This window comes from Haliotis rubra, unplaced genomic scaffold (genome assembly GCF_003918875.1).
Source record: "Haliotis rubra isolate DU_JTF1 unplaced genomic scaffold, ASM391887v1 Scf58, whole genome shotgun sequence".
Taxonomy (NCBI): Eukaryota; Metazoa; Mollusca; class Gastropoda; order Lepetellida; family Haliotidae; genus Haliotis; species Haliotis rubra.
In genome coordinates this window covers 2,631,618-2,654,177 of record NW_025767279.1, presented here as the reverse complement: position 1 = coordinate 2,654,177, position 22,560 = coordinate 2,631,618, and the positions used below count along the sequence as shown (strand labels likewise).

The window sequence follows — 22,560 nt, the reverse complement described above, 5'->3', positions numbered from 1 at the left end:
ACACATTCCAAAGTCTCTGTGGAACAGTTTTACTGTGGATTCTAAAGAATCTGTTCAGTTCAAGGCGATCTCGCAGGCATGTGTGCCAATGAGCAGTTTCATGTTTTGTTATCTTGGCCCATATAGTTTTGTTCCACGCCTCCTTGGATGGAAACTGGTTAGTTTTAATAAATTGATCAGTTGTATTCCATAATTCATATTTCTTGGCTACATTGAGAAGATCGTGTGTTACAGACTCACATTTGTGTTTAAGCTGTTATATACTGAGCACATTTCGGCATATCTGTGATTGCTTCGGCATAACCTTCCAAGGAACATCAGTTTCATTTCATCGATAGTAGCTGTCATGGCTGTCAGTTTCTTAGGACATACATGGGCCACTGCTTGTTGGGCTTATGAGTGTCGTGTCATCCGCGAGTAGGACTACTGGATAGTGATCACGTCCAAGCATAAGACCTTGTCTTAAATGATCGAGCCGACATATAAGTTTATTTATATACACAAGAAACATCCATGCGGATAAGACACGCCCTTATCCTACGCCTTGTCTGATTTTGAACGTCCAACTTGTCTCGCCAGCATATCTGACACATCCAGTTGATTCGTGGTACGACTGACGTATTTTCCTTGCACACCTAGGGTAAATAATTTTAGTAGTAGTTCGTTGTGTTTCCTCATTGCCGAGAAACACAGTGTATACATTAGAGCATATCTCCGTGTAAAAAAGATATCACTTCTTTGAGTATACAGGTACTTATGTTTGCACCATGCTCTTGTAGGAATCCAAACTGTAGCCTGTGTGGGAAATCAGGTTCCATATACTTAACAAGCGAGCTCGTAGATCTGCTTAGTAGTCTGCCTACAAGTTGCACGCTACTGCTGGTGTATTGCAGGAAACTTCCTTGTTTTTCAGGTGTGTACTAACGCGTTAACGGTCTTAGTTTTCCTTTGTTTCTTTACAATCCTGTAGAATTCAACAATATTTACTTGACATGTTAAATGTCAATAAAACAATGTGACGTCAACATATTGTTTTACATGCATTTTCTGTCAAGTGACTCATGCATGAGATGTAGTGAATGAAAACACTTACAACGCTACTTCGAATCTTAAAGAGAAATATACACATTGATGTGCGTTATGCATTTACAAACCTCCCTTGCATATTTTGGCAATATCTACGTATGGAATATTATTATATACTTATGTTATCGTGTTATATATACCACTGATTATTGTCCTTTCTACCACTGATATAGCCTAGTGGTTAAAGCGTTCGCTCGTCACGCCGAAGACCCGTGTTCGATTCCCCACATGGGTACAATGTATGAAGCCCATTTCTGGTGTCGCCCGCCGTGATATTGCTGGAATATTGCTAAGAGCGGCGTAAAACTAAACTCACTCACTCTACCACTGATACCCAATTAACGGTAGAACATTGCAAATGTCTTCATATGGTTACACACTATCATGCAAAAATGAAAACAAGGCGTTTGGAAAGCAAGTGAAATGACTCTGTATATGGAGATGATTATGTGTCAACTGTGATTAACCAGTTCATTCCGTACTTCCTTTTACCAGCATGACGATGTCACTGCGTAAACTAAGTGTTCCATGGAACAGAACACCGTACAATTTCAAATGTACGATGTTGGGCTTTAATGGTGAAACCATCTCAACGTTTCATGTTTATTCATATTAGATTGTACGCACGCACGCACGCACGCATGCACGCACGCACGCGCACGCACGCACGTACACATGCAAAACCATACATACAGACAGACAGATTCATACTCGCACGCACGCACGCCCACTCGCTTGCACACACATGCATGCACGCACGCACGCACGCACGCACGCACGTACAGCGCTTTTCTTTAATACCAAATTCACCTAGAGACACCCGGGTTCGATTCCCCACATGGGTACAATGTATGAGCCCATTTCTGGTGTCCCCCACCGTGATATTAGTGGAATAGTGCTAAAAGCGGCGTAAACTTAAACTCACTCACTCACTCATCTAAAGAGACCAAGGGATATATTCTGTGAAACATATTCTGAAAAAGAAACACACGAAAGAAACAACACCGAAATTAATAAAAAGTATAATTATCAATTCATTTTGTTTGTTGTAATACATGTACACGAAACGCGTAGAAGTTATTACAAACACTTGAAATAGTTACCTGTGAAATATATCCCCTTCCCCCGTTATTTTCCACTGTGTGGTTATTCTTTTGTTTTCTGATAAAACTATAATCAGGCCTACTATATATTACATTTTCACTCCAAAACGACATTATTATAGCAGTGTATGAAATAAGGCCCGTCCGACCGCCCGAGACGGCCTAGACTCTGCCGGACGGTCTAATTTACAGCTGGCCAGCCCGATGGACGGGTGAATTTTTTTTTTTCAGATGACGTGTCCATTGGCACTGTCTATTTAGCATTTAAGGAGGACTGGTTAAATCTCTTCTGCGCTGGAAAGTTTTTGAAATTACCAGCCCAGATGTCTGGCTAGGTTTTTGGCTTATTCATACACTGATTATAGCCTATTTTAGAAAACAATCCATAGGAGTAAAAATTACAAAGGGACAAAACTCCACACTGTCAAAATGCACCCACTAATATCTGGCCCTGTGCCAACAAATACGGGGTGCATTTATGCACAGTAGAGTTATGCCCCTTTGTATTTGTTTCCTCGTCTCGATTGTCACATGGCATTATGTTTCACATCGACGTACATCTATCACACGATGACATGACTCTCAGTATCTTCGTTATTGTTTATCTTGCTAGGTAGGCCAAAGCTTCTGTCTGTCAAAAGGGGCTTTTCTGACTGGGATACCTCCTGTCCACTCGATCGTGACTCGTTTTCCGGGGTTTTTTAAGTTTCGCAATGCAGCACAGCCGTGTATCGACCTGTTCCAGAAGTCTGTTGTGTGTCCAAAATTAGTTCGTGATGTTTACTCACATGACCATTCCAAGTATATTATCTTTAGGAATCTCCCCGTGACACTGTACAGCGCCTGGATACCGAGTGAGTCTTTTTGTTCAGTCATATCGCCGGCGCGGTGGATTCAAAATGGCGTTCTTTCGCCAGCTTCGGTTGCTTCTATGGAAGAATGCCCGTCTACAGAGAAAGAAGATTTGTGTGACCGTTTTCGAGATTCTTCTTCCTCTTCTCTTGGGAGGAATATTTTTCAGCATGAGATTTCTAGTTCCTGTAGAACACCACCCGCCAACCATCTACTCTCCTTCGCCCGTGACCCGAAACTTCTACGATTTGTATGAAGGAAATACTATTTTGTACTGGCCGAACAATACAATCGTCAATGGTTTAATGGCTGATGTCAATGCAACTGTGTACAACAACTCAGGTTTTGTTGGTAAGTACTGTCTGCATATGTCCCTGGCATTTGTTATTTTGAGTAACGATTTCCCGATTTCATATGCACTCAAAGAATTACCACTGGAAAAAGCATTATGGAATCATATAATTGAACTGTTCTTTTTAAACGTCACTACAGAATATGAGAGTGGCATAATTCAAGTGCACATGAAGTATTTCGCGATTACAAAAATGCAACTATCATAAACTTAGCAAAATAACTACCTGAAATCATCATTCACTTGGGAGAAGTGTGAATATTACCTTCATACCCCCAGCTAACAAGTTCTCGTTGTCACCGTTGTCACGTTATGCCTTCGTTGTGGAAACATTATGATATTACGTCCTGGCGCTCGGCATTAGTGGGTACAGTGAAGGACTGGTTGGCTCAGAGTCAGTATAACATTCTTGTCTGATTGGGGTATTCATGCTTCACTGCTAGCATGGTATCTCAGTGGGCTAGCATATTTTAAAACCAGCTTAAGTCTGGGCTAGTGTTCGAAGCAGCCGCACAAAGACACGCATGCGCGTCGTCATATGAGCGAAATATTTACAACAAGTACGACGTCACCTCACCTCACCTCAAGTCCATATTTATCTGCGGCAAATGATTTAAAACTATGGGCTAGTACAAGCAAAAAAATAATTGATTTTCAAATTGATAACCAACAGGCCCAAGTGCAAAACGTCCAACACAATGATGTGAAACATTTTTTTCTTGGCCTCATTCCAGACAATAGTTAACACCGAGGTCAAGTGTGAAAGCTGCAAAATAGTCTATGCATGCAACTATCTGACATTACTGCTAGACGGCCGCTAGGCGTAGATGACTTACCTCCCTTGGCTTAGACACCCACAGCCTGTGTGCGGCAGTGAATCAGCTTTGTATACTTCCGCTAAGAAGTCAGCTGCGGCAACCGCTTTACATTGCTCTGCCTGAAAATGATTGCAATTACATTTTTTGTTGCTATGGGTGGCACCGCATCATTTATCATTGGGAGCAGCAAAAGACGGTTACTGCAACAAGGGAGGTGGAATTGATTTTCAACTTTATAACCATCAGGCCCTGCAAAACGTCCAACACAATGATGTGTTTATGATAATGATAACATTAGTGACCAACTCGTGTTATTCCGGGACAAATCGAATAGCGACTCGTGTCCCTCCGGAAGGATTTAATATTGGCGTATGAACATCAGAACTACTTCAAACATGAACGATAACTCTATCCCTGTTTGATTCCAATGGATCTTGATATCACCGAAGAACCCGTATTGTATTTCTGTTTTCTTTGCTTATTTGGGTTTTCTTTTTGTTTTGTTTGTTTTGGAGGGAAGGGGTCATATATTTCTTTTAAAGATTTAAACCTCTTTGATACAACTAAAAAGAGAAAAATGTTAAACATATATTTTAACGTAATTATTACTAGCAGTTCACCATATATTTCCAAATGTGTATTTCTGAATAAGGTTTAGAATCACGGGGCGGTGGGTAAGCCAAGTGGTTAAAACGTCTGATCGTCACGCTGAAGACCGGGGTTCGATTCCCTACATGGGTACAATGTATAAATTTCTGGTGTACTCCACCGTGATATTACTAGCGTAAAACTAACTCACACACTCACACTTAAGAATCACAAAAGGATTCGTTTTATGGAATATGCAATTATTTTTTAAAAAACCCAGCTACATGAAATCCCCAAACAGATACTCAAACATCACTTTAGAAAATTTCTCAACCTGAACATTCGTGTAACTTTGAAGCCATACACCTGGAATTTTGAAATGAATACGCTGAAAAATTATGAAGGACCCCAGACACAGCAGACTAAAATATTCCCAGAGGTGTGAAATGCAAGCCCCATTTTTAACAGTAACGTGGATTAGTTATATAATAATGTATAGTTTTGAAATTCGTAGCGATGTATGATTACATTTCTAAAAATGTCGGAAAGCTGACGCAAAACCTCCAAAACAAGCCAGCAAGATCGTCAGAATAACACAACTCAATTGGACCCATGAGAGCCGTTATGGAAACAAGCGCACGTGTGTGTGTGTGTGTTTGAATCTCTCGTCGTTCATGGCATTATTCTTATTATGAAAACTTCACATTAGGCAACAAAATTATGTTAGCTATGTTCTTTGTACTGTCAATATGACGATAAATATTTTCACCATTTTTAAACAATTACTTTATGCGATAAACGATTAAGTACTCGCGATTAGTTTTATCAAAAAGTACCGCAATCATTTCGCACGTTCTGATTGGTTTGTCGGATTTTGCACATAACATTCATCGCGAGGTCCGCTAAGAAGTCAGCTGCGGCAACCGCTTTACATTGCTCTGCCTGAAATGATTGCAATTAACTTTTGTTGCTATGGGTGGCACTGCATCATTAACATTATCATTAGGAACAGCAAAAGACGGTTACTGCAACAAGGGAGGTGGAATTTATAACCATCAGGCCATGCAAAAACGTCAAACACAATGATGTATTTGATAATGATAACATTCGTGATGAACTCGTGTTATTCCGGGACAAATCGAATAGCGACTCGTGCCCCTCTGGAAGGATTTAGAATTGGTGTATGAACATCAGAACTACTTCAAACATGAACGATGGCTCTATTCCTGTTTGATTCCAATGGATCTTGATATCACCGAAGAACCCGTATTGCTGTTTTCTGTGCTTGTTTGGGTTTTCTTTTTGTTTTGTTTTGTTTTTGGAGGGGAAGGGGTCATATATTTCTTTTAAAGATTTAAACTTCTTTGATACAACTAAAAAGAGAAAAAAATGTTAAACATATATTTTAACGTAATTATTACTAGCAGTTCACCATATATTTCCAAATGTGTATTTCTGAATAAGGTTTAGAATCACGGGGCGGTTGGGCAGCCAAGTGGTTAAAACGACCGATCGTCACGCTGAAGACCAGGGTTCGATTCCCTACAAGGGTACAATGTACACATTTCTGGTGTACGCCACCGTGATATTACTAGCGTAAAACTAACTCACACACTCACACTTAAGAATCACAAATGGGATTCGTTTTATGTAATATGCAATTATTTTTTTAAAAAAACAGCTACATGAAATCCCCCAAACAGATACTCAAAAATCACTTTAGTAAATTTCCCAACCTGAACATTCGTGTAACCTTGAAGCCATACACCTGGAATTTTGAAATGAATACGCTGAAAAAATTATGAAGGACCCCAGAAACAGCAGACTACAATATCCCCATAGGTGTGAAATGCAAGCCCCATTTTAAACAGTAACGTGGATTAGTTATATAATAATATGTAGTTTTGAAATTCGTAGCGATGTATGATTACATTTCCTAAAAAGGTCGGAAAGCTGACGTAAAATCTCCAAAACAAGCCAGCAAGATCGTCAGAATAACACTCAACTCAATTGGACCCATGAGAGCCGGTATGGAAACAAGCGCACGTGTGTTTGTTTGAATCTCTCGTCGTTCATGGCATTATTCTTATTTATGAAAACTTCACATTAGGCAACAAAATTATGTTAGCTATAGTATGACCAGAGATTATTGAGAATTTTAGGAATATGTTTAATTGGATTTCTAGTATAAACAACTTTGACCAGCTATCAAGTGCTTGGTTTCATTCAAGAGAGATAACTCCGTTAATCCTTTTTCATTAGTTTGTGAAGAGTTATCCCCCTTTGTTTACTTACTAGCAGACGACATTTTCATTGATCCTCAGTATGGATGATTTAGAGAAGAGGAAGTTGATTTTAGAGTATTATAACAAGGACATCAGATCAGCTTAAGTGATTTCAAGTAGAACAGGCATCCCTTTGTCCACTGTTTATCGTGTTTTTAAAAATATTGCAAATGGATATGGCATTGAGCACCAGGGATGCGCAGGTAGGCCCAGAAAATTGACTGTCGGTGACAGGAGGCGGCTTGGTATTCTTGTTTCTAAAAACAAACGAAGGAGTTTAGAAAACTTAAGGCTGGATATGATTGATAGAGGTGCTGTGGCTGTCTGTAAGGAGACAATTAGAACTGAGCTGCATGCAATGGGTTGGCAGAAAAGTCGAGGAATTCCATCACCGATCATGAAACCTGAACAAAAGGAGTGAAGGTTGAACTGGTGCTTACAGCATAGAAACTTCAGCTGGGACAATGTGATTCTCTCAGATGAGATGGCTGTTTCCTAATACACTGAAATTCTGGACCAAACAAACTGAAAAACCTTTGTATCAGCGCCCAAAGTACGCTCCGAAATTTAACATGTGGGGTGGCATATCTGTGTTTGGGGCAACGCCGCACTGTGTATTTGAAGGGAATATGAACAGTGAGCGGTACACAGATATTCTCGAGGGACATTTACTTCCATCTGTTCACGTGTTCTATGGAAATTTTGGGATTTTCCAGTAGGACAGCGACCAAAAACATCGTTCAAAGCATTCACAGGCCTGGTTTCGGACCCAAAATATGACATTATTAGATTGGCCAAGCTATAGCCCTGACCTAAATCCAATAGAAGATTTTGGGGGACTTATGAAGGAAAGTGTCAAAAAGAAAAATCTGACAAATATTGCTGAAATGAAAAAAGAGGTGGTCCGATATTGGGACAGCATGGACCACGACTTTCTAACTTCTTTGATCAGTAGTATGCCCCGCCGCATTGAAGCCTGCATTGCTGGCCATGGTGACTTGACAAAATACCAACTGTTCACCTGTCTTTGAATCTGGAGTTATGTTCTGCTAATATTCACATTTAATACATGAGTAATGAGTGAAAAAAAATTGAGATGACCCCCCGACTCGAAATGCTTCACAGTACAACACATTATGACAAGGCCGGACACTTCCGTGTACGCCACACGCCTGTTTGCCGATCGCAAAGCTACCATCAATCGCATGCAATTGGTCACACCCTCGTTTTTTGCGGACATATCGTCATACATTTGTGTCAAGATCGTTTAGTTGAGGGTCAAAATCGGGTTTCAATCTACTTGCAGAAATAACAATAAAGAATTGGTAGGTGTCTAATGATGATCGATAGGCCAATAATCCATGATTATGTTAACATTAAGTTTTAATCGACTGCGATGGGACTGTAGCGATCTAGTCGTTTTAGTCAGTAACAGTACTGACTAGGCAGTACCTTATTGGCTAGGCAGTAACGCTACTGACGGAGTTTCCTTATTGACGCTAACATATATACTACTCACACTTTGCTAAGGATCACAAAACATCACAACTTTTCTTAAACGTAGATTCATAATTTGAAATCGTATCCATTTAAAACTGGATAAATAATAATATGGTAACACCTCTTTAGGCAAACAGTCACTTTAATATAACCTTATGCAATTGATACATGAGTAACCATAAAAATGTTTTTTCATGGCACCAATCAACCATTTTGCAAAGCATGGAACGAGTCATTTACAAGTACACAACACTTGTCAATAGCAGTTATGGGGATCTACAAGATGAAATGACAAACTGAAACCTAGGATGCATGCTTATAATATAGATATTTAAATCCAATTTGACCCCACATCATAGTTTTCTGTTGAATCATTGATTTGATCCTTAGCAAAGAGGGAATAGTATATTATATAAACAATAACGTGAACGCTCTTTCCAGATGCAGTTTCGTTCAAAGGGTTTTCTGCCAGGAACAACCTGTTGGAATACTTCAGCCTCAACTCTAAAGGCATCTTCTTTGCTGTAGAGTTTGAGAATATAGCAATGACAGAGACGGTTTTGCCCAAGCACCTGCGGTACGCCATACGCCCCAAAGTTGAAGTGTATGAGGACTGGCACACAAGAGAAACCTCCCCTTGTCATCGTATCCCGATTGTGTAGATCGATGTTCATGCTGTTGAAAACTCAATTTCCCCGTCCGTGCATGATTATTCTGGTCCAAAGCTCGAGTGCGGCGTTAAACAACAAACAAACAAACCATGAAATTGTTTGGAAGCCCTATCAAATCCTTTAATATAAAAACTATTTACTCTTTTTATAATCATGTCAAATACACTCATGTTATCAACAGACATAACCGACATGAAGAAATAAATAAATACATGCTCCTATTTCAGACTACACGAACTTCATGACTATCCAGCGTCTTGTAAATGAAGCTGTCATCAAACACCTCACCCCAAACTCAACTGATGCAATAAAAAAGCTGGATGTTCAACTGATGCGGATGCCATTTCCGTCCTACATCGATGACGCCATGATTCAGCTGCTGCAGTACATGTTTCCCTCGTTGCTGATGCTCAGCTTCATCCTGATGGCCATCCAGACAACAAAGGGAGTTGTCTACGAGAAGGAAAGAAAACTAAAAGTGAGTTTAAGACCGCAGTATCTGTGACAAAGATCCAGAAAGAATGGTTGCAAGTTGGCGTGCTGGGGACAATCGTCCCTAGGTCAAACATTATTGGGACAAATCAAGGATTCATACAAAAACTGATAATGCTCATCTAAGGGACCATAATCGGTGAATTGTGTTGAACTGTGGCCTCGATTCCATAAGCTCTATTTATTCAAATATTAAGAATTGATTTCACAAGTCCATGCTGCATCAATCATCCAGGAAACTGGTGGATGGACCTGAAGTACATAGCACATTGATGTTGATCTCCCACGTTTGTCTTAGTTTGTCTTCAGACTTGAATACGTACATCATGTTTGTCTCCCCAGGAATCCATGAAGCTGATGGGTCTGAGCGCTGCAGCTCACTGGACGTCTTGGTTCCTGACCAGCTTTATATATGTGGTAATAGTAATGGCACTGTATGCTCTGCTGTGTGGAATTGACGCAAGTGGAAATGGGGCAGCTCTGGCCAAATCAGATCCCTCCCTGTTCTTTGTGTTCCTCCTCTGTTACGGCGTCTCCCTCATCTCATACTGCTTCATGATCAGCGTCTTCACTCAAAGGGGTAAAGATGATTCACGTATTGGTTATTTGCTTACGTTCTTAGAACACTTTCATTATAATGTCAGGTGTGTCAACTCCGTCGTTTTACACAATTATAATATAGTGGAAATTTGAACTTTCACTGGACATCTTGCTTCTTTGATTGTTTAACACAGAACTTAGCATAGTCCAGGCATTTGCCGGCGGTCTGAAATTAATCGTGTCTTGACCACACAATCGAATGACTGACATCACGCGTATCCATCTACATAATTGGGATAGAATGACATGCAGCATATCTGACCACTTAAAAACAAACAAACAAAACAAGCATAATGACCTCTGGCGACAGGCAAGGGTTGCTGAAGAACCATTTCTAAGCCATATCTTTACAGGCCTATTATCTTTGTATGAAGATATTAACCTGCCCTGAACATGATTCATTTAGTCAAGAAAACACTTACCAAATACATTTACTTGAATGGTTGTCACGTGAGGGTTTTACCTTCATGGAGGCATTGACGCTTTGAATAATACAGGTAGTGCAATAAAATTATTCGTCTTTTCTTTCAATATATTTCAGCAAACATCGGGGCAGCAATCAGCGGGATCGTGTTCTTCATCTCCTTCAGCCCGTACTTCTACCTTAACATCATATACCAACACATGACGAGGCCAGCTAAACTGGCTTCCTGTCTCCTGTTCAACGTGGGAATGGCGATGGGTGCAAATGTCATATCACTTTACGAAGGAGCTGGTATGTTGCGTTCATCCATGCGTGCGGCCGTTTTGATTTACGCCCCTTTTAGCCATATTCCAACAATATCACGGCGGGGGACACCAGAACCAGTTTTTACATGTGTACCTATGTGAGAGAATTCACTCCGGGATTTCAGTGTGATGAGCTTTAAATCTCTCACACAGGCCAGCACAATCAACATAATATCTAAATCACGTAATGGGGTCTTTCACGTTCATGTCATTTCATGTTTTGAACCTTCCGATATTATATGTATTTGGATATCATCGTCCGTAGGTTCTGGTGCACAATGGTCAAATTTTGCCGAGCCTGCTACAATTGATGACAACCTCTCCCTGCTGGACACCATGTTGATGTTGCTAGGCGACACGGCAATCCACCTGCTCATCACGTGGTATATGGATAATGTCCGACCAGGCGAGTTTGGTGTGCCGAAACCATTCTACTTCCCTTTCACTGTAAGTACATATACGCTATTGAACCAAGATGCATTACATTAACTTTTATCTCCTTTGCACTCAGCATGAATCAGCCTGTGGATAAGCAATTCAAGCAACCTTTGCCGTTGTCAGGGTAAACAGATCAGTCATCTTACGTTTTTATCTGTATTATCAGCCAACACAATTGTTTGTAATGGCAACTCAACTAAAGCAGCTCATTGTTAGCTTTCGCAACTATACAGCCTGAGACATTATCTTCTTTCAGTGGCATTTTAGAAGTTGGGAAGTGCCATATTGACAAGGGTGTCAATATTGTAAGTAATTTTCAGGCGAAAACAATTAAACAACCAACGCCATTATCTGTAATATCAGCTCAACAAACAGGAAATCTTTTTATATTATCACATATCTGCATGCAGCATCAAATAAGTGTGATAATAATTGAACATTCAGTTAATGTAATTATACCATATCGTGTCATTTGGTTTAACATATCCAAACTACAGAGAGCACTATGTGTTAAATCAGAGATCGTACTGGCTTGGAACAAAGCAGATAAAAGATGCTTATTCGGCTCTTGGACACTGGGATGAGAAACACTTTGAGAAGGAACCAAGTGGAATGACTGCTGGAATAGCCATCAATAATCTGAGAAAGGTACAACAGAACTGATTAATACAGATTTACAGATTTATGTGTAATAGGTCTTGAGATATTTATATCAATATCAATGTGTTGAACGTGCACTCTGAGTATTCCAGAAACACCTAGCGTACTGTTTGACTTCTCCAATTGATAAATAATCAAATACCATGTTTCAAACGCACAATAATGGACATTTAATCATCAGATACCATGTTGGTCAATGTCAACAGACTGTTGTTTTTTTCTGGACCTGTTTGCATATTATGAGCCATAAATATACATTGGAAGATCGTAAGATTAACATTTTTTATATTCTTCAACCAATGTAATTGTTTTGATAGCTGACAAACTTACATACACTACTGACTACTCACATTAGGAGACTATAATTGATATCCATTGGCGATAAATGTTCTAATCGCCGTCTCTGACGTTTTGTCTTGCGAAGGTTTTCGGCTCCGGATCTAAGAAGAAAGTAGCCGTGGATGGGATGAGTCTCAACATGTTCGAGGGTCAGATCTCTGTTCTCCTGGGTCACAACGGTGCTGGGAAAACTACAACCATGTCTGTTCTTACAGGTACAATGAAGAATGATGTTCATAAGTGATTTCAACGCTGATTCAATAAATGTCTGCAATGTAGGAAGTCTGACAGCAACGTATAATGTATTATTCTTTGTATTCACATGGACAACGTTTTGCATCCTCCAATCACCATTGACACAAAAATGCCTCACTGTGTTTATCTCGAAGGTTTCATCCCTGCATCTGGAGGCACCGCCATTGTGAACGGTTACGACATCAACAACGACATCCAGAGTGTACGGCAGAGTCTAGGTCTTTGTCCTCAACACAACATCCTGTTTGACAGTTTGACCGTTCGGGAACATCTACAGTTCTTTGCCTCTGTAAGTTTCAATATTTCCTTTTCATGAAGTTTGTGAAGAAACATAAATATGTAACCCAAATGATAGTAGTAGATAATGTTTTTCTCGTATTGTCCAAAATCTGTTGATGGTTGAAAGATACCCTATTTGTCGTGGTAATTTGCTGTATGTTAAACAACGATTAATATATGACATGTAAGAAAACAAAACATCACGCAAAAAGACGTCCAGGTGAACAATCAAAGTCATTCATTGCAAATATTTTTCAAAGTTGAAAGGATGTCCAATTACCGCTGTTGAAACTGAAGTTAACACAATAATCAATGAAGTTGGCCTGAGTTTAAAGAAACACAGCCAGTCTCGGCATCTGTCTGGAGGACAGAAGAGGAAGCTTTCTGTTGGCATTGCTCTGATTGGAGGATCGAAGGTATGTCATCAAAAGCACATGAAAAGCTTTTCTTTAATATTTGCCTCCATAACATATCATGTATCATATTTATGATCGTAGATTGTGTTCCTGTGTGTCGACGTGGATCTGATCTGGTGCTAATTTATCACTCGTCTGTGTTCAGATCGTTATCCTGGATGAGCCAACTTCCGGTATGGATCCTGCAGCCAGAAGACAGACATGGGACATCCTTCAGAGGAACAAGCAGGGCCGGACCATGTTACTGACCACTCACTTCATGGACGAGGCTGACGTTCTCGGGGACCGCATCGCCATCATGACAGAAGGGGTGGTCAAGTGCAGTGGGACATCCTACTTCCTGAAGAAACTCTATGGCATGTGCTCTTACTGATACGTCATATAAGTTATATAGGAACCATTTTCCATATGTTCATAACAGCTAGCATACAATGCAAACTAACCTATCTGCAAAAGAGTTAGTAATGTACGTAATATTACGCTGGTAACATCTCTTTACATCAAATTATTGTTTACTTTTGAAAATAAACTCTGACGTATTTGTTATGCACTTCTGTGTTTGCTCAAAGCAGTAGAGAATCATCCATTTCTAACGTGTCATCATAGGACATTTCGTCGTTTCAGGGGCTGGCTACCACCTGGTGATGGTGAAGGAACCCAACTGTCAGGTGGCGTCAGTGACGGCAGTTGTCCAGCAGCACGTCCCTACAGCAGTCATGGAGAGTGAGATCAATGCTGAACTCTCCTACCTGCTGCCTGATGACCAGTCAGAGAGCTTTGCTGCTCTCTTCACGGAGATTGAAAGTCGGGGAAAGGAACTGGGTATTTCCAGTTTTGGTACATCCGCGACCACCATGGAAGAGGTGTTCCTAAAGTAAGTGACTGAGTGAATATTGTTTTGGGCCTCGGTCAGCAATATTGCATGTTGTTGTGCCATGGAAATAATCGTGCTTGTCAAAGCTATCATTGACAGGATGATCACTGGTCACGATCAATTAAACAACTCACTACAGTTATGTCACATTTGGTATGAGAATACATCTGGGGCAAAAATGAGAAATCGCCTGCAGAACAGTTTTAATGCCTTCAGCAATAATAGTGACTAATTGCATTTCAAACGGAACATTAAACGTCTTTAAACATATTATATTCAGGTGAACAAAACATATTCTACGTACTATCGACATCAGATTGGAAAACTCGGGTATTCTTTTGCACTGACGTTCTATATTCACATATACCCAGGATATACAATATTTTACTGATATTCCCTCTTTCATAGGGCTGGTGAAGAGGAAGTAGTTGAAGAGCTAGCATATGACAACGACTCAGTTGGGTCCACTGATGATCTGTTGGGCAGCAGCACCTCCAATCTTCAAGGTACAGCGCTAGCGGGAATTTTAGGTATGTATTGGTTACTTTTACTGCCACATATTCTTATTAAATAATATGTTTGTATTTAAATCATTATTTATCACCCTGAGATTCTTACATGGCGAAAAGTCCCACAGAGGCCTACATGCTGAGAAATGATTCAGATTGAAAACGAAACTTATAAATGAGTAAAACATTAACAAAACCACACATATGTAAACCATACATATGAAATGAATAATATAGGCAGTTTAAGAATGCACAATTCAGCGCGTTTAGCACATCCACAGCATTCCATCAAATAGTATCTTCCCTGAATACAATCATTCCATTGAATGTTTTATTTCCAGAATTCAATGAGGGTTTCATCAAAACCAGAGGAATATTGTTGGAGTTGTCTCGCTTCAGGGGAATGTTTGTGAAGAAGGCTCTTCACACATGGAGGAACAAGACCATCACCATTGTCCAGCTTCTGTTACCTGTCATATTTACAATTGTTGCTCTCGTTGTCGGCCAGATAAGCCTAGGAAATGAGGATGACGTTCCACTCACTCTGGACTTGAAGCCATTCAAAGGAACATTTGTTCCATATCTTGATGGCCAAACAGGTGCACTTCCACAGGAGTATGCCAAGGCATACGCTGACCAGTTCAGTGGAACTATCAACAAGGTCGAGAAAATTGATCTGTTGAAGTATCAAAATGTAACAAACTATTTCTTAGCTAGAGAAAGAGACCTTGGTATTGGACAATACAACAAGAAAATGATCATTGGAGCACAGTTCAAATCAAACAATGAAGCTGTTGGGTTTTAATGGACAACCCTATCACAGCCAGCCAATAGCTTTGTCATTCATGATGAATGCAATCCTTAAATATTTTACATCTCCGGATCATTCCATTACCACGATCAACAACCCACTTCCATTTGATGCTAAGCAATCATCAGACCAGGTACAGGGACTTGCAGTTACACTTGGCTTTTCTGTGGCCTTTTGTCTCTTGTTTGGCATGGCCTTTCTGAGTTCATCCTTCGTGTACTTCCTCATCAAGGAGAGACTGGTGGGCGCCAAACATCTTCAGACTGTCAGTGGAGTTGGACCGTTTGTCTTCTGGTTGTCCAACCTGGCCTGGGACTACATCAACTACCTGATTCCATCCTTCTTGCTACTGGTTGTGTTTGCTGGGTTCCAGTCTCCAGCATATACCGAAGATGGGAGATTGGGCATCGTGTTCCTCGTCCTGCTGATGTATGGTTTGGCAGTTCTGCCATTCATGTATGCACTTCAATATATGTTCAAGTCTCCTCCTACCGGGATGGTTGTCATCATCATCTTAAATATCATCACAGGTACGTCAACACAATTACATTTACATAAACAAAAAACAATATCCAGAAATGTTTAGGAGATCCCGACTACAGAGTTCATGAGTACAAGGCTTTATGTAGAATAAAATGATGCTGAAGATATTTTTATTCAGACATTGCAGACAGAGTTTTTATACATCTGTGAGTTTTATTCTTTATTCTATTTTATATTTCAATTATTAGATCTCATTTTTAATGTTTTTCAATTTTCCCAAACAGGTTTGGCAACACTTTTGACAGCATTCATGCTGGTCATATTGGGAAAGAAAGCGGAAGCAAATATCACTGACTGGGTGTTTCTACTGATATTCCCTCACTACAACTTTGGCAAGTCCTACATGGATATGTACAGTAATTATTTGTACCTGGATACCTGCACAAAGAAAAACTACACTTCCCTGTGTGTAACATCGCCAAGTGATCCATGTTGTATACACAATGGTGGGTTAATATAGTCATGTAATATCTGTTATGATTGATTTAGTGGGCGAATCAAATGTTACTGCTGCATGAGAATATATATTGCTGAGGATGAGATTGATGAGTCAGATGATTACAATACAATAAAGATAAAAGTGTTTATGAGAAGTGTTTGAGATGGAACATGAGAGCGATGTCCTAAATTGTTTTACCTTTTTACAACAAACAGAATTTTCTGTAATCATGTTATGAAGTTAGAAAACGTTTCGCAATTAACACTTATTAAACTTTAATGACCTTTAATAGTGAGTGAGTTAAGTTTCACGCCGCACAATATTCCAGCTATATGGCGGCGGTCTGTGAATAATCGAGTCTGGACAAGACAATCCAGTGACTAAAAGCATGAGCATCGATCTACGCAACTGGGATACGATGACATGTGTCAACCAAGTCAGCGAACCTGACCACCCGATCCCGTTAGTCGTCTCTTACGACATGCATGGGTTACTGAAGATCAATTTTAGCCCGGTTCTGCACGGGTAGAGACGTTTAATAAGCTGTGTAATATATTATGTGTGATGCATTACAAACACTATATTTGTTTTCATTGCAGGAACGTGCGGTGACACCTGCTATCAATTTAATGAAAATTTCTTGGCCTGGGACTCTCCCGGAGTCGGAAGATATGTTCTGTTCATGCTGTTCCAGGCTGTGGTATACATGTCTGTGACACTTATTATTGAGTACCAAATACCACAGAGAATCTGGTACGCCTTCAGACCACAGGAAACAGAAAAACCACTGCCTGGTGCAACACCATTCAGCGCCATGCAACAGGTTCCAGAGGATGGAGATGTTCTCAATGAAAGGCAACGTATTGATCAGCTTCCCATTGGGAGACAGGAACTCAGATGCACTGGTCCTAAAGGATCTTTACAAACGCTACGGGAACTTCGTTGCTGTTGATAATCTGAGTGTGGGTATACCAGAGAAGGAGTGTTTTGGTCTCCTTGGACAAAACGGAGCAGGAAAAACAACAACTTTCAAAATGATTACTGGAGATGTGATGCTGACACATGGCAATGTTTTCTTGCAGTCTTTCGACATCAAGAATCACACCCAGAAGGTAAGAATGTTTACAGTGCTTTGTGGGTCAAACGAAACCACTAATCAATAAGCAACTGGTTATTAATGTTTTCAAACAAACAAGAGATGGAAAAATGAGTGAACTTCATATAAAATCTTTCCCTAGTGTCTCAAAGTGAGTGAGTGAGTGAGTTTAGGTTTACAATGCTTTTAGCAATATTCCCGCAATATCACGGCGGGGGGACACTAGAAATTGGCTTGACACATTGTACCCATGTGGGGAATTGAACCCGGGCCTTCGGCGTGACGAGCGAACGTTTGAACCATGAGGCTACCCAACCGCAAAAGCTCAGATGTATCAAGACCATGGTTTTCCATGGATCGTGCGGTATATATCGTTAGCGAATAAAGGTTAGAAAAGCAGGTAGCATATGCAAGTAATCAGAACAGGCATAACACTAATACGAAGCTACTATGTGATTCTCGTATTGCTATGCTTGTGACAGGTGCAGGAGAACATGGGCTACTGTCCCCAGTTCGATGCCCTGATTGACCAGATGACCGGCCGAGAGACTCTCACCATGTACGCCAGACTCAAGGGAGTGCCGGAGAACTGCATCAAAAGGACATGTAACAACCTGCTGGATATCATGATGCTCAGACAATATTCAGACAAACCAACATCCGAATACAGGTGAAGGGAATTGAACTTCTGAAAAAGAGATCATTGTTCGTAGTTCAAACACATGATACATGTGTCGAATCATCACTTTGTATTGTAAACAAAGCTATCTGAATATTTTGCCATAGTTAATGTGATCTTACTCAAGCCATACATTTTGTGCTACTCTGATTCCTAAAGCTGCTTCCTCATTGTTTAGGAAACCTCGTTTGATAACTCATTCTTAAATATTTCTACAGTGGCGGCAACAAGCGTAAGCTGAGCACCGCCATCGCTCTGATAGGAGACCCGGCCTTCATCATGCTGGATGAGCCGTCCACGGGGATGGACCCCAAGGCCAGGAGGCAGCTCTGGAACGTCCTGTCTCAAGTACGAGAACGTGGAAGGACACTCGTTCTCACGTCTCACAGGTTAGTAACGCGATGCTCCAAATACATTTCATCGAACAAAGAGACGATAGGGTAATATAGAGAAAAAATCGTTCGCTCGTCACGCCGACGACCCTGGTTAGATGTTGTATATCCATTTCTGGTGTCTCCAGTCGTGATATTGCTGGAATATTGCTAGAAGCCGGATAAAACTAAACTGACTGTCTCACTCATAATTGGAACAAACTTGCTACATAGTTGCTGTGTATCAGACCCTACACATAAACAGGATTCATAATTTTTCAGCATGGAAGAATGTGATGCTCTGTGTACAAGAATTGCCATCATGGTGAATGGAAGATTTGTCTGTCTTGGAACACCACAACATTTGAAGACCAAATATGGCCAGGGCTACACGCTGATAGCCAGGATGAAAACAGTTGAAACCCAGCCAGGAGTTTCAGAAGAAAGTGCTCCCGCTTCAACGGAACCTCTGGTGAACTTCATCACATCAACCTATCCTGCAACCAAGGTGTTCGACGACCATCAGGGCTATGTTCACTTCCAAGTTCCTTACAACTCTGTCAGTCTCGCTCAGATCTTCACCGTGATGGAACAGTCCAAGGTGCAGTTCTCTGTCGAGGACTATTCAGTTCACCAAACAACCCTCGAACAAGTTTTCCTCTCATTTACACGTTCACAGATCCTACCAAAGGAGGATAAAACAAGCCTTTGCAAGAGGATTTGCTGCTGTTGCTGAAGGATTTCAGAATATATGTACATTAGAGTTGTAATAGGCTTGGTTCTGACCAACTACAGACGTCCAATGACATCTGAGTTCCGTTAATGTGTGATGTAGGAACAAGATGTTAAATCAACCTTTTGGGACTTCGCGTTATGTACTTTTATTTAATAATATGTATTTGGGTTGACTTGCTCGCTGCTCAAAACTCAGTGACCAATTCATCAATCGGGCATAAAGCTTATTGGGAAATAACAGAGACAAACTGAGCAATAATAATAGTTTATTACAAGAAGGTGGTGGACAAATAACAAAAAAACCCAACAACTTGTAAATGCCACAATTCTCTAACTCACATACCCGTTCAGTCCTTCGGGTACATGAATCCCTTAAACTTCTCTTTTAAAAACCACTCAAACCAACCCATCTTAACCGAAGATTACCCCTGAAGAACAGCCTAATCCTATTTCGTTTTCCCCCAACCCGCCCTAACGCAAGAATAAGATAACTTAACACCCCTGTATAGCGCCTACCATCCTGCTGTATAATGGGGATGGCATGATCCTGAAACACGACCTCGGGACATTATTACTACTAGCAGACAACTGAATCCAGAAAGCCAGGCCACTTATATAGCGCTCTAGGACGACCTTTGACATGAGTTTATCTACTGACAACGGACGTCTCCGCCAAGCAGCGCCTACCCAACATATTTAGCACGACCCACGTGGCCTACCCAATCTATCTAGCACTACGATGAACAGTAGCCCGGAAAAAAGTAGTCCCTTAATTACAGCAAGTGAAACAATGTGCTACAAGAATCTACGGTAAGCAATTAATCTGTCAATGGTCATCACTGTCTAAATATCCCTATATGAACCCCCTGCCCCTACATGTACTTACATTACAATTTAGCCCAGTTTTTCTACAGAGTGAATAGCATGATCCATAAAATGGAAAAGTAATATATTTGATATGCCCGGTAGAGATATATAGCCATGTAATGTCTCAGTAGTCCAGAACTTGGCAATGTTATGGACATATGGTCATTACAGAGATGCTACCTTAACACTCCAGGAGCCTGTGATGTAGACATATCATCATTCCAGAGATGCTACCTTAACACTCCAGGAGCCTGTGATGTATACAACTCGTCATTCCCTAGATCCTGCCTTAACATTACAGGGTCATGTGACGTAGACATATCGTCATTCCAGAGATGCTGCCTTAACATTACAGGAGCGTGTGACGTAGACATATCGTCATTCCAGAGATGCTGCCTTAACATTCCATGTGCATGTGACGTAGACATATCGTCATTCCAGAGATGCTGCCTTAACATTCCAGGGTCATGTGACCTAGACATATCGTCATTCCAAAGATGCTGTTTTACTTAAATGAATACAAGCCTACCGCACTAACTGACAACACATTGTGTTTAGTGTAAATCCGTGCCAGCTTACGAGGAACAGCCATCCTGCTGTCATGGCTGGACATCAACTGGTCTTTACTTCAATAGTCTAGCCTTGCATAGTCTACTTTCTACACGTATATCTATTCTATTTATATTTCTGTATATGTATAAATATTTCTGTATTTGTATTTTCTGGACATTCTGAATCGACTGTATGTAGACGCCTGTAGTTACAGTCTCTGTTACTGTGACTGAGTTACCGGTGTAATTCGTAATCGACATTTCTTAAGATACTATTTGACACTATTTGTCTGCAACAAACTAGACGATAGTGTTATGGCAGAGCATAACCCCGTGTTACACTACCTGTTATATTCCACGATAAAGATGGTTATCGTATGTCTGTAAATGTAAATATGCAATCACTCGTACTAATTGATGGTATTTGTACATTCTTCGTGTACTTACTTAGTTATTAGAATTTACATTTACTTTGTGCGGATTCATCTTAGTGATCATGAGCACTTTCAAACAATTAGGGCCTACCATTGTAAGAATGATAGAACTCGTGACAGTTTGGTCCTCACTCCAACGAGTTTTATATCCCCATTAACTCTAACAAAGTGAAAGCCAGTTCCCCATTCTTCAAGGAGATCGATTGAAGGTCACTTGCTTCTGATACCTCATTTCATTCGTTTCTGGTGGGTCAAAATCATGTATGTAATTTTAATCTATTCTGGTTGGTAAAAATCAGGCCTGTAATTTCAATTGAATCTGATTGGTCACAAACAAGTCTCAAATTTCAATCGATTCGCCAAAATGTAGACGTTTTATCACACCAAAACCACAGGCGTGAAAACATACATCTATCGACACCCTATCATTGATTCACGCAACAATGGCTGTCCAGCTGATATTCCTCCGTCATCAAAATGGAATTTTATTAAAGCTGACTGGGCTCTCTATGAGACCCTTTGCACTGAAAACCTACCAGCTGATGTTTTTATTGATGTTCCTGACACCATAAAACGCTTCTCCGTTGAACTTCACAAAACAGATGATAACTGTATTCCAAAGTTCACTTCAATTTCTCACGGACGAAACCATGGTTTAAAGCTGATTGCAAATAGGGGCGGTGGGGTAGCCTAGTGGTTAAAGCGTTGGATCGTCACGCCGAAGACCCGGGTTCGAATCCCCACATGGGCACAATGTGTGAAGCCCATTTCTGGTGTTCCCCGCCGTGATGTTGCTGGAATATTGCTAAAAGCGGCGTAAAACCAAAACTCAGTCTGTCAGTCAGTGATTGCAAACAAGCTGGGAAGGCATGAACAAGGGCTAAACAGTATTTCATTGCCATCCAATGGTCCATAATTTGAATATGTGTAAAATTCTAAATACTAAAGCCCGGCATACTTTCAAACAAAATAATGCCACGGTCACATATCCACTTTTGCTATGAAAGATTAGTTACGGTGCACGGCAAAACTAAAAATCGGCAAAATTGAGAGATACCCGACGGGGAGCTTGACGATCATCTGAGGGCATCGGCTATGTTTTCGACATCGGAAAGACCCCCTTGACACATCGTAGACAAATCGGAAGATACAACTCAGAGTTACTTTCTTACGGCGACCTGTGGTCCA

The 22,560-nt window shown here is 40.6% G+C and overlaps 2 protein-coding genes across 3 annotated transcripts in view; both read left to right on the top strand.

Moving 5' to 3' along the window:
- Positions 1-21,101, top strand: part of LOC124254660 (phospholipid-transporting ATPase ABCA3-like) — a 53,238-nt gene extending 32,137 nt beyond the window's left edge. The window contains 6 exon segments of the mRNA XM_046688503.1: positions 16,425-16,646; positions 17,239-17,524; positions 17,526-17,751; positions 18,218-18,405; positions 18,633-18,803; positions 19,068-21,101. Of these exon segments, the coding sequence (XP_046544459.1) occupies positions 16,425-16,646; positions 17,239-17,524; positions 17,526-17,751; positions 18,218-18,405; positions 18,633-18,803; positions 19,068-19,521 (1,547 nt within the window). The 3' untranslated portion in view covers positions 19,522-21,101.
- On the top strand, positions 958-15,779 carry LOC124254668 (phospholipid-transporting ATPase ABCA3-like). 2 transcript variants are annotated; one of them, XM_046688514.1, is made up of 14 exons: positions 2,423-3,392; positions 9,026-9,223; positions 9,454-9,733; positions 10,090-10,327; positions 10,889-11,062; positions 11,342-11,523; positions 12,034-12,162; positions 12,599-12,728; positions 12,903-13,057; positions 13,308-13,463; positions 13,609-13,819; positions 14,088-14,337; positions 14,746-14,867; positions 15,188-15,779. In XM_046688514.1, the coding sequence occupies exons 3-14, from the start codon at positions 9,497-9,499 to the stop codon at positions 15,649-15,651; spliced, it is 2,448 nt and encodes an 815-aa protein (XP_046544470.1). In that variant the 5' UTR covers positions 2,423-3,392; positions 9,026-9,223; positions 9,454-9,496; the 3' UTR covers positions 15,652-15,779. The 2 variants fall into 2 exon arrangements, with proteins under 2 accessions (XP_046544471.1, XP_046544470.1); XM_046688515.1 differs by lacking the exons at positions 2,423-3,392; positions 9,026-9,223 and adding an exon at positions 958-967 and having other exon boundaries at positions 9,483-9,733.
- Positions 21,102-22,560: the final 1,459 nt, after the last annotated feature.

What these genes read in the sequence shown, in the direction of transcription:
- LOC124254668 (XM_046688515.1), top strand. Translation starts at nt 9,497, where the DNA reads ATGACTATCCAGCGTCTTGTAAATGAAGCTGTCATCAAACACCTCACC. An exon ending in AGAAGGAAAGAAAACTAAAA is followed by an intron (nt 9,734 to 10,089) that starts GTGAGTTTAAGA and finishes TTGTCTCCCCAG; the next exon opens with GAATCCATGAAGCTGATGGG. An exon ending in CTTCCTGAAGAAACTCTATG is followed by an intron (nt 13,820 to 14,087) that starts GCATGTGCTCTT and finishes TCGTCGTTTCAG; the next exon opens with GGGCTGGCTACCACCTGGTG.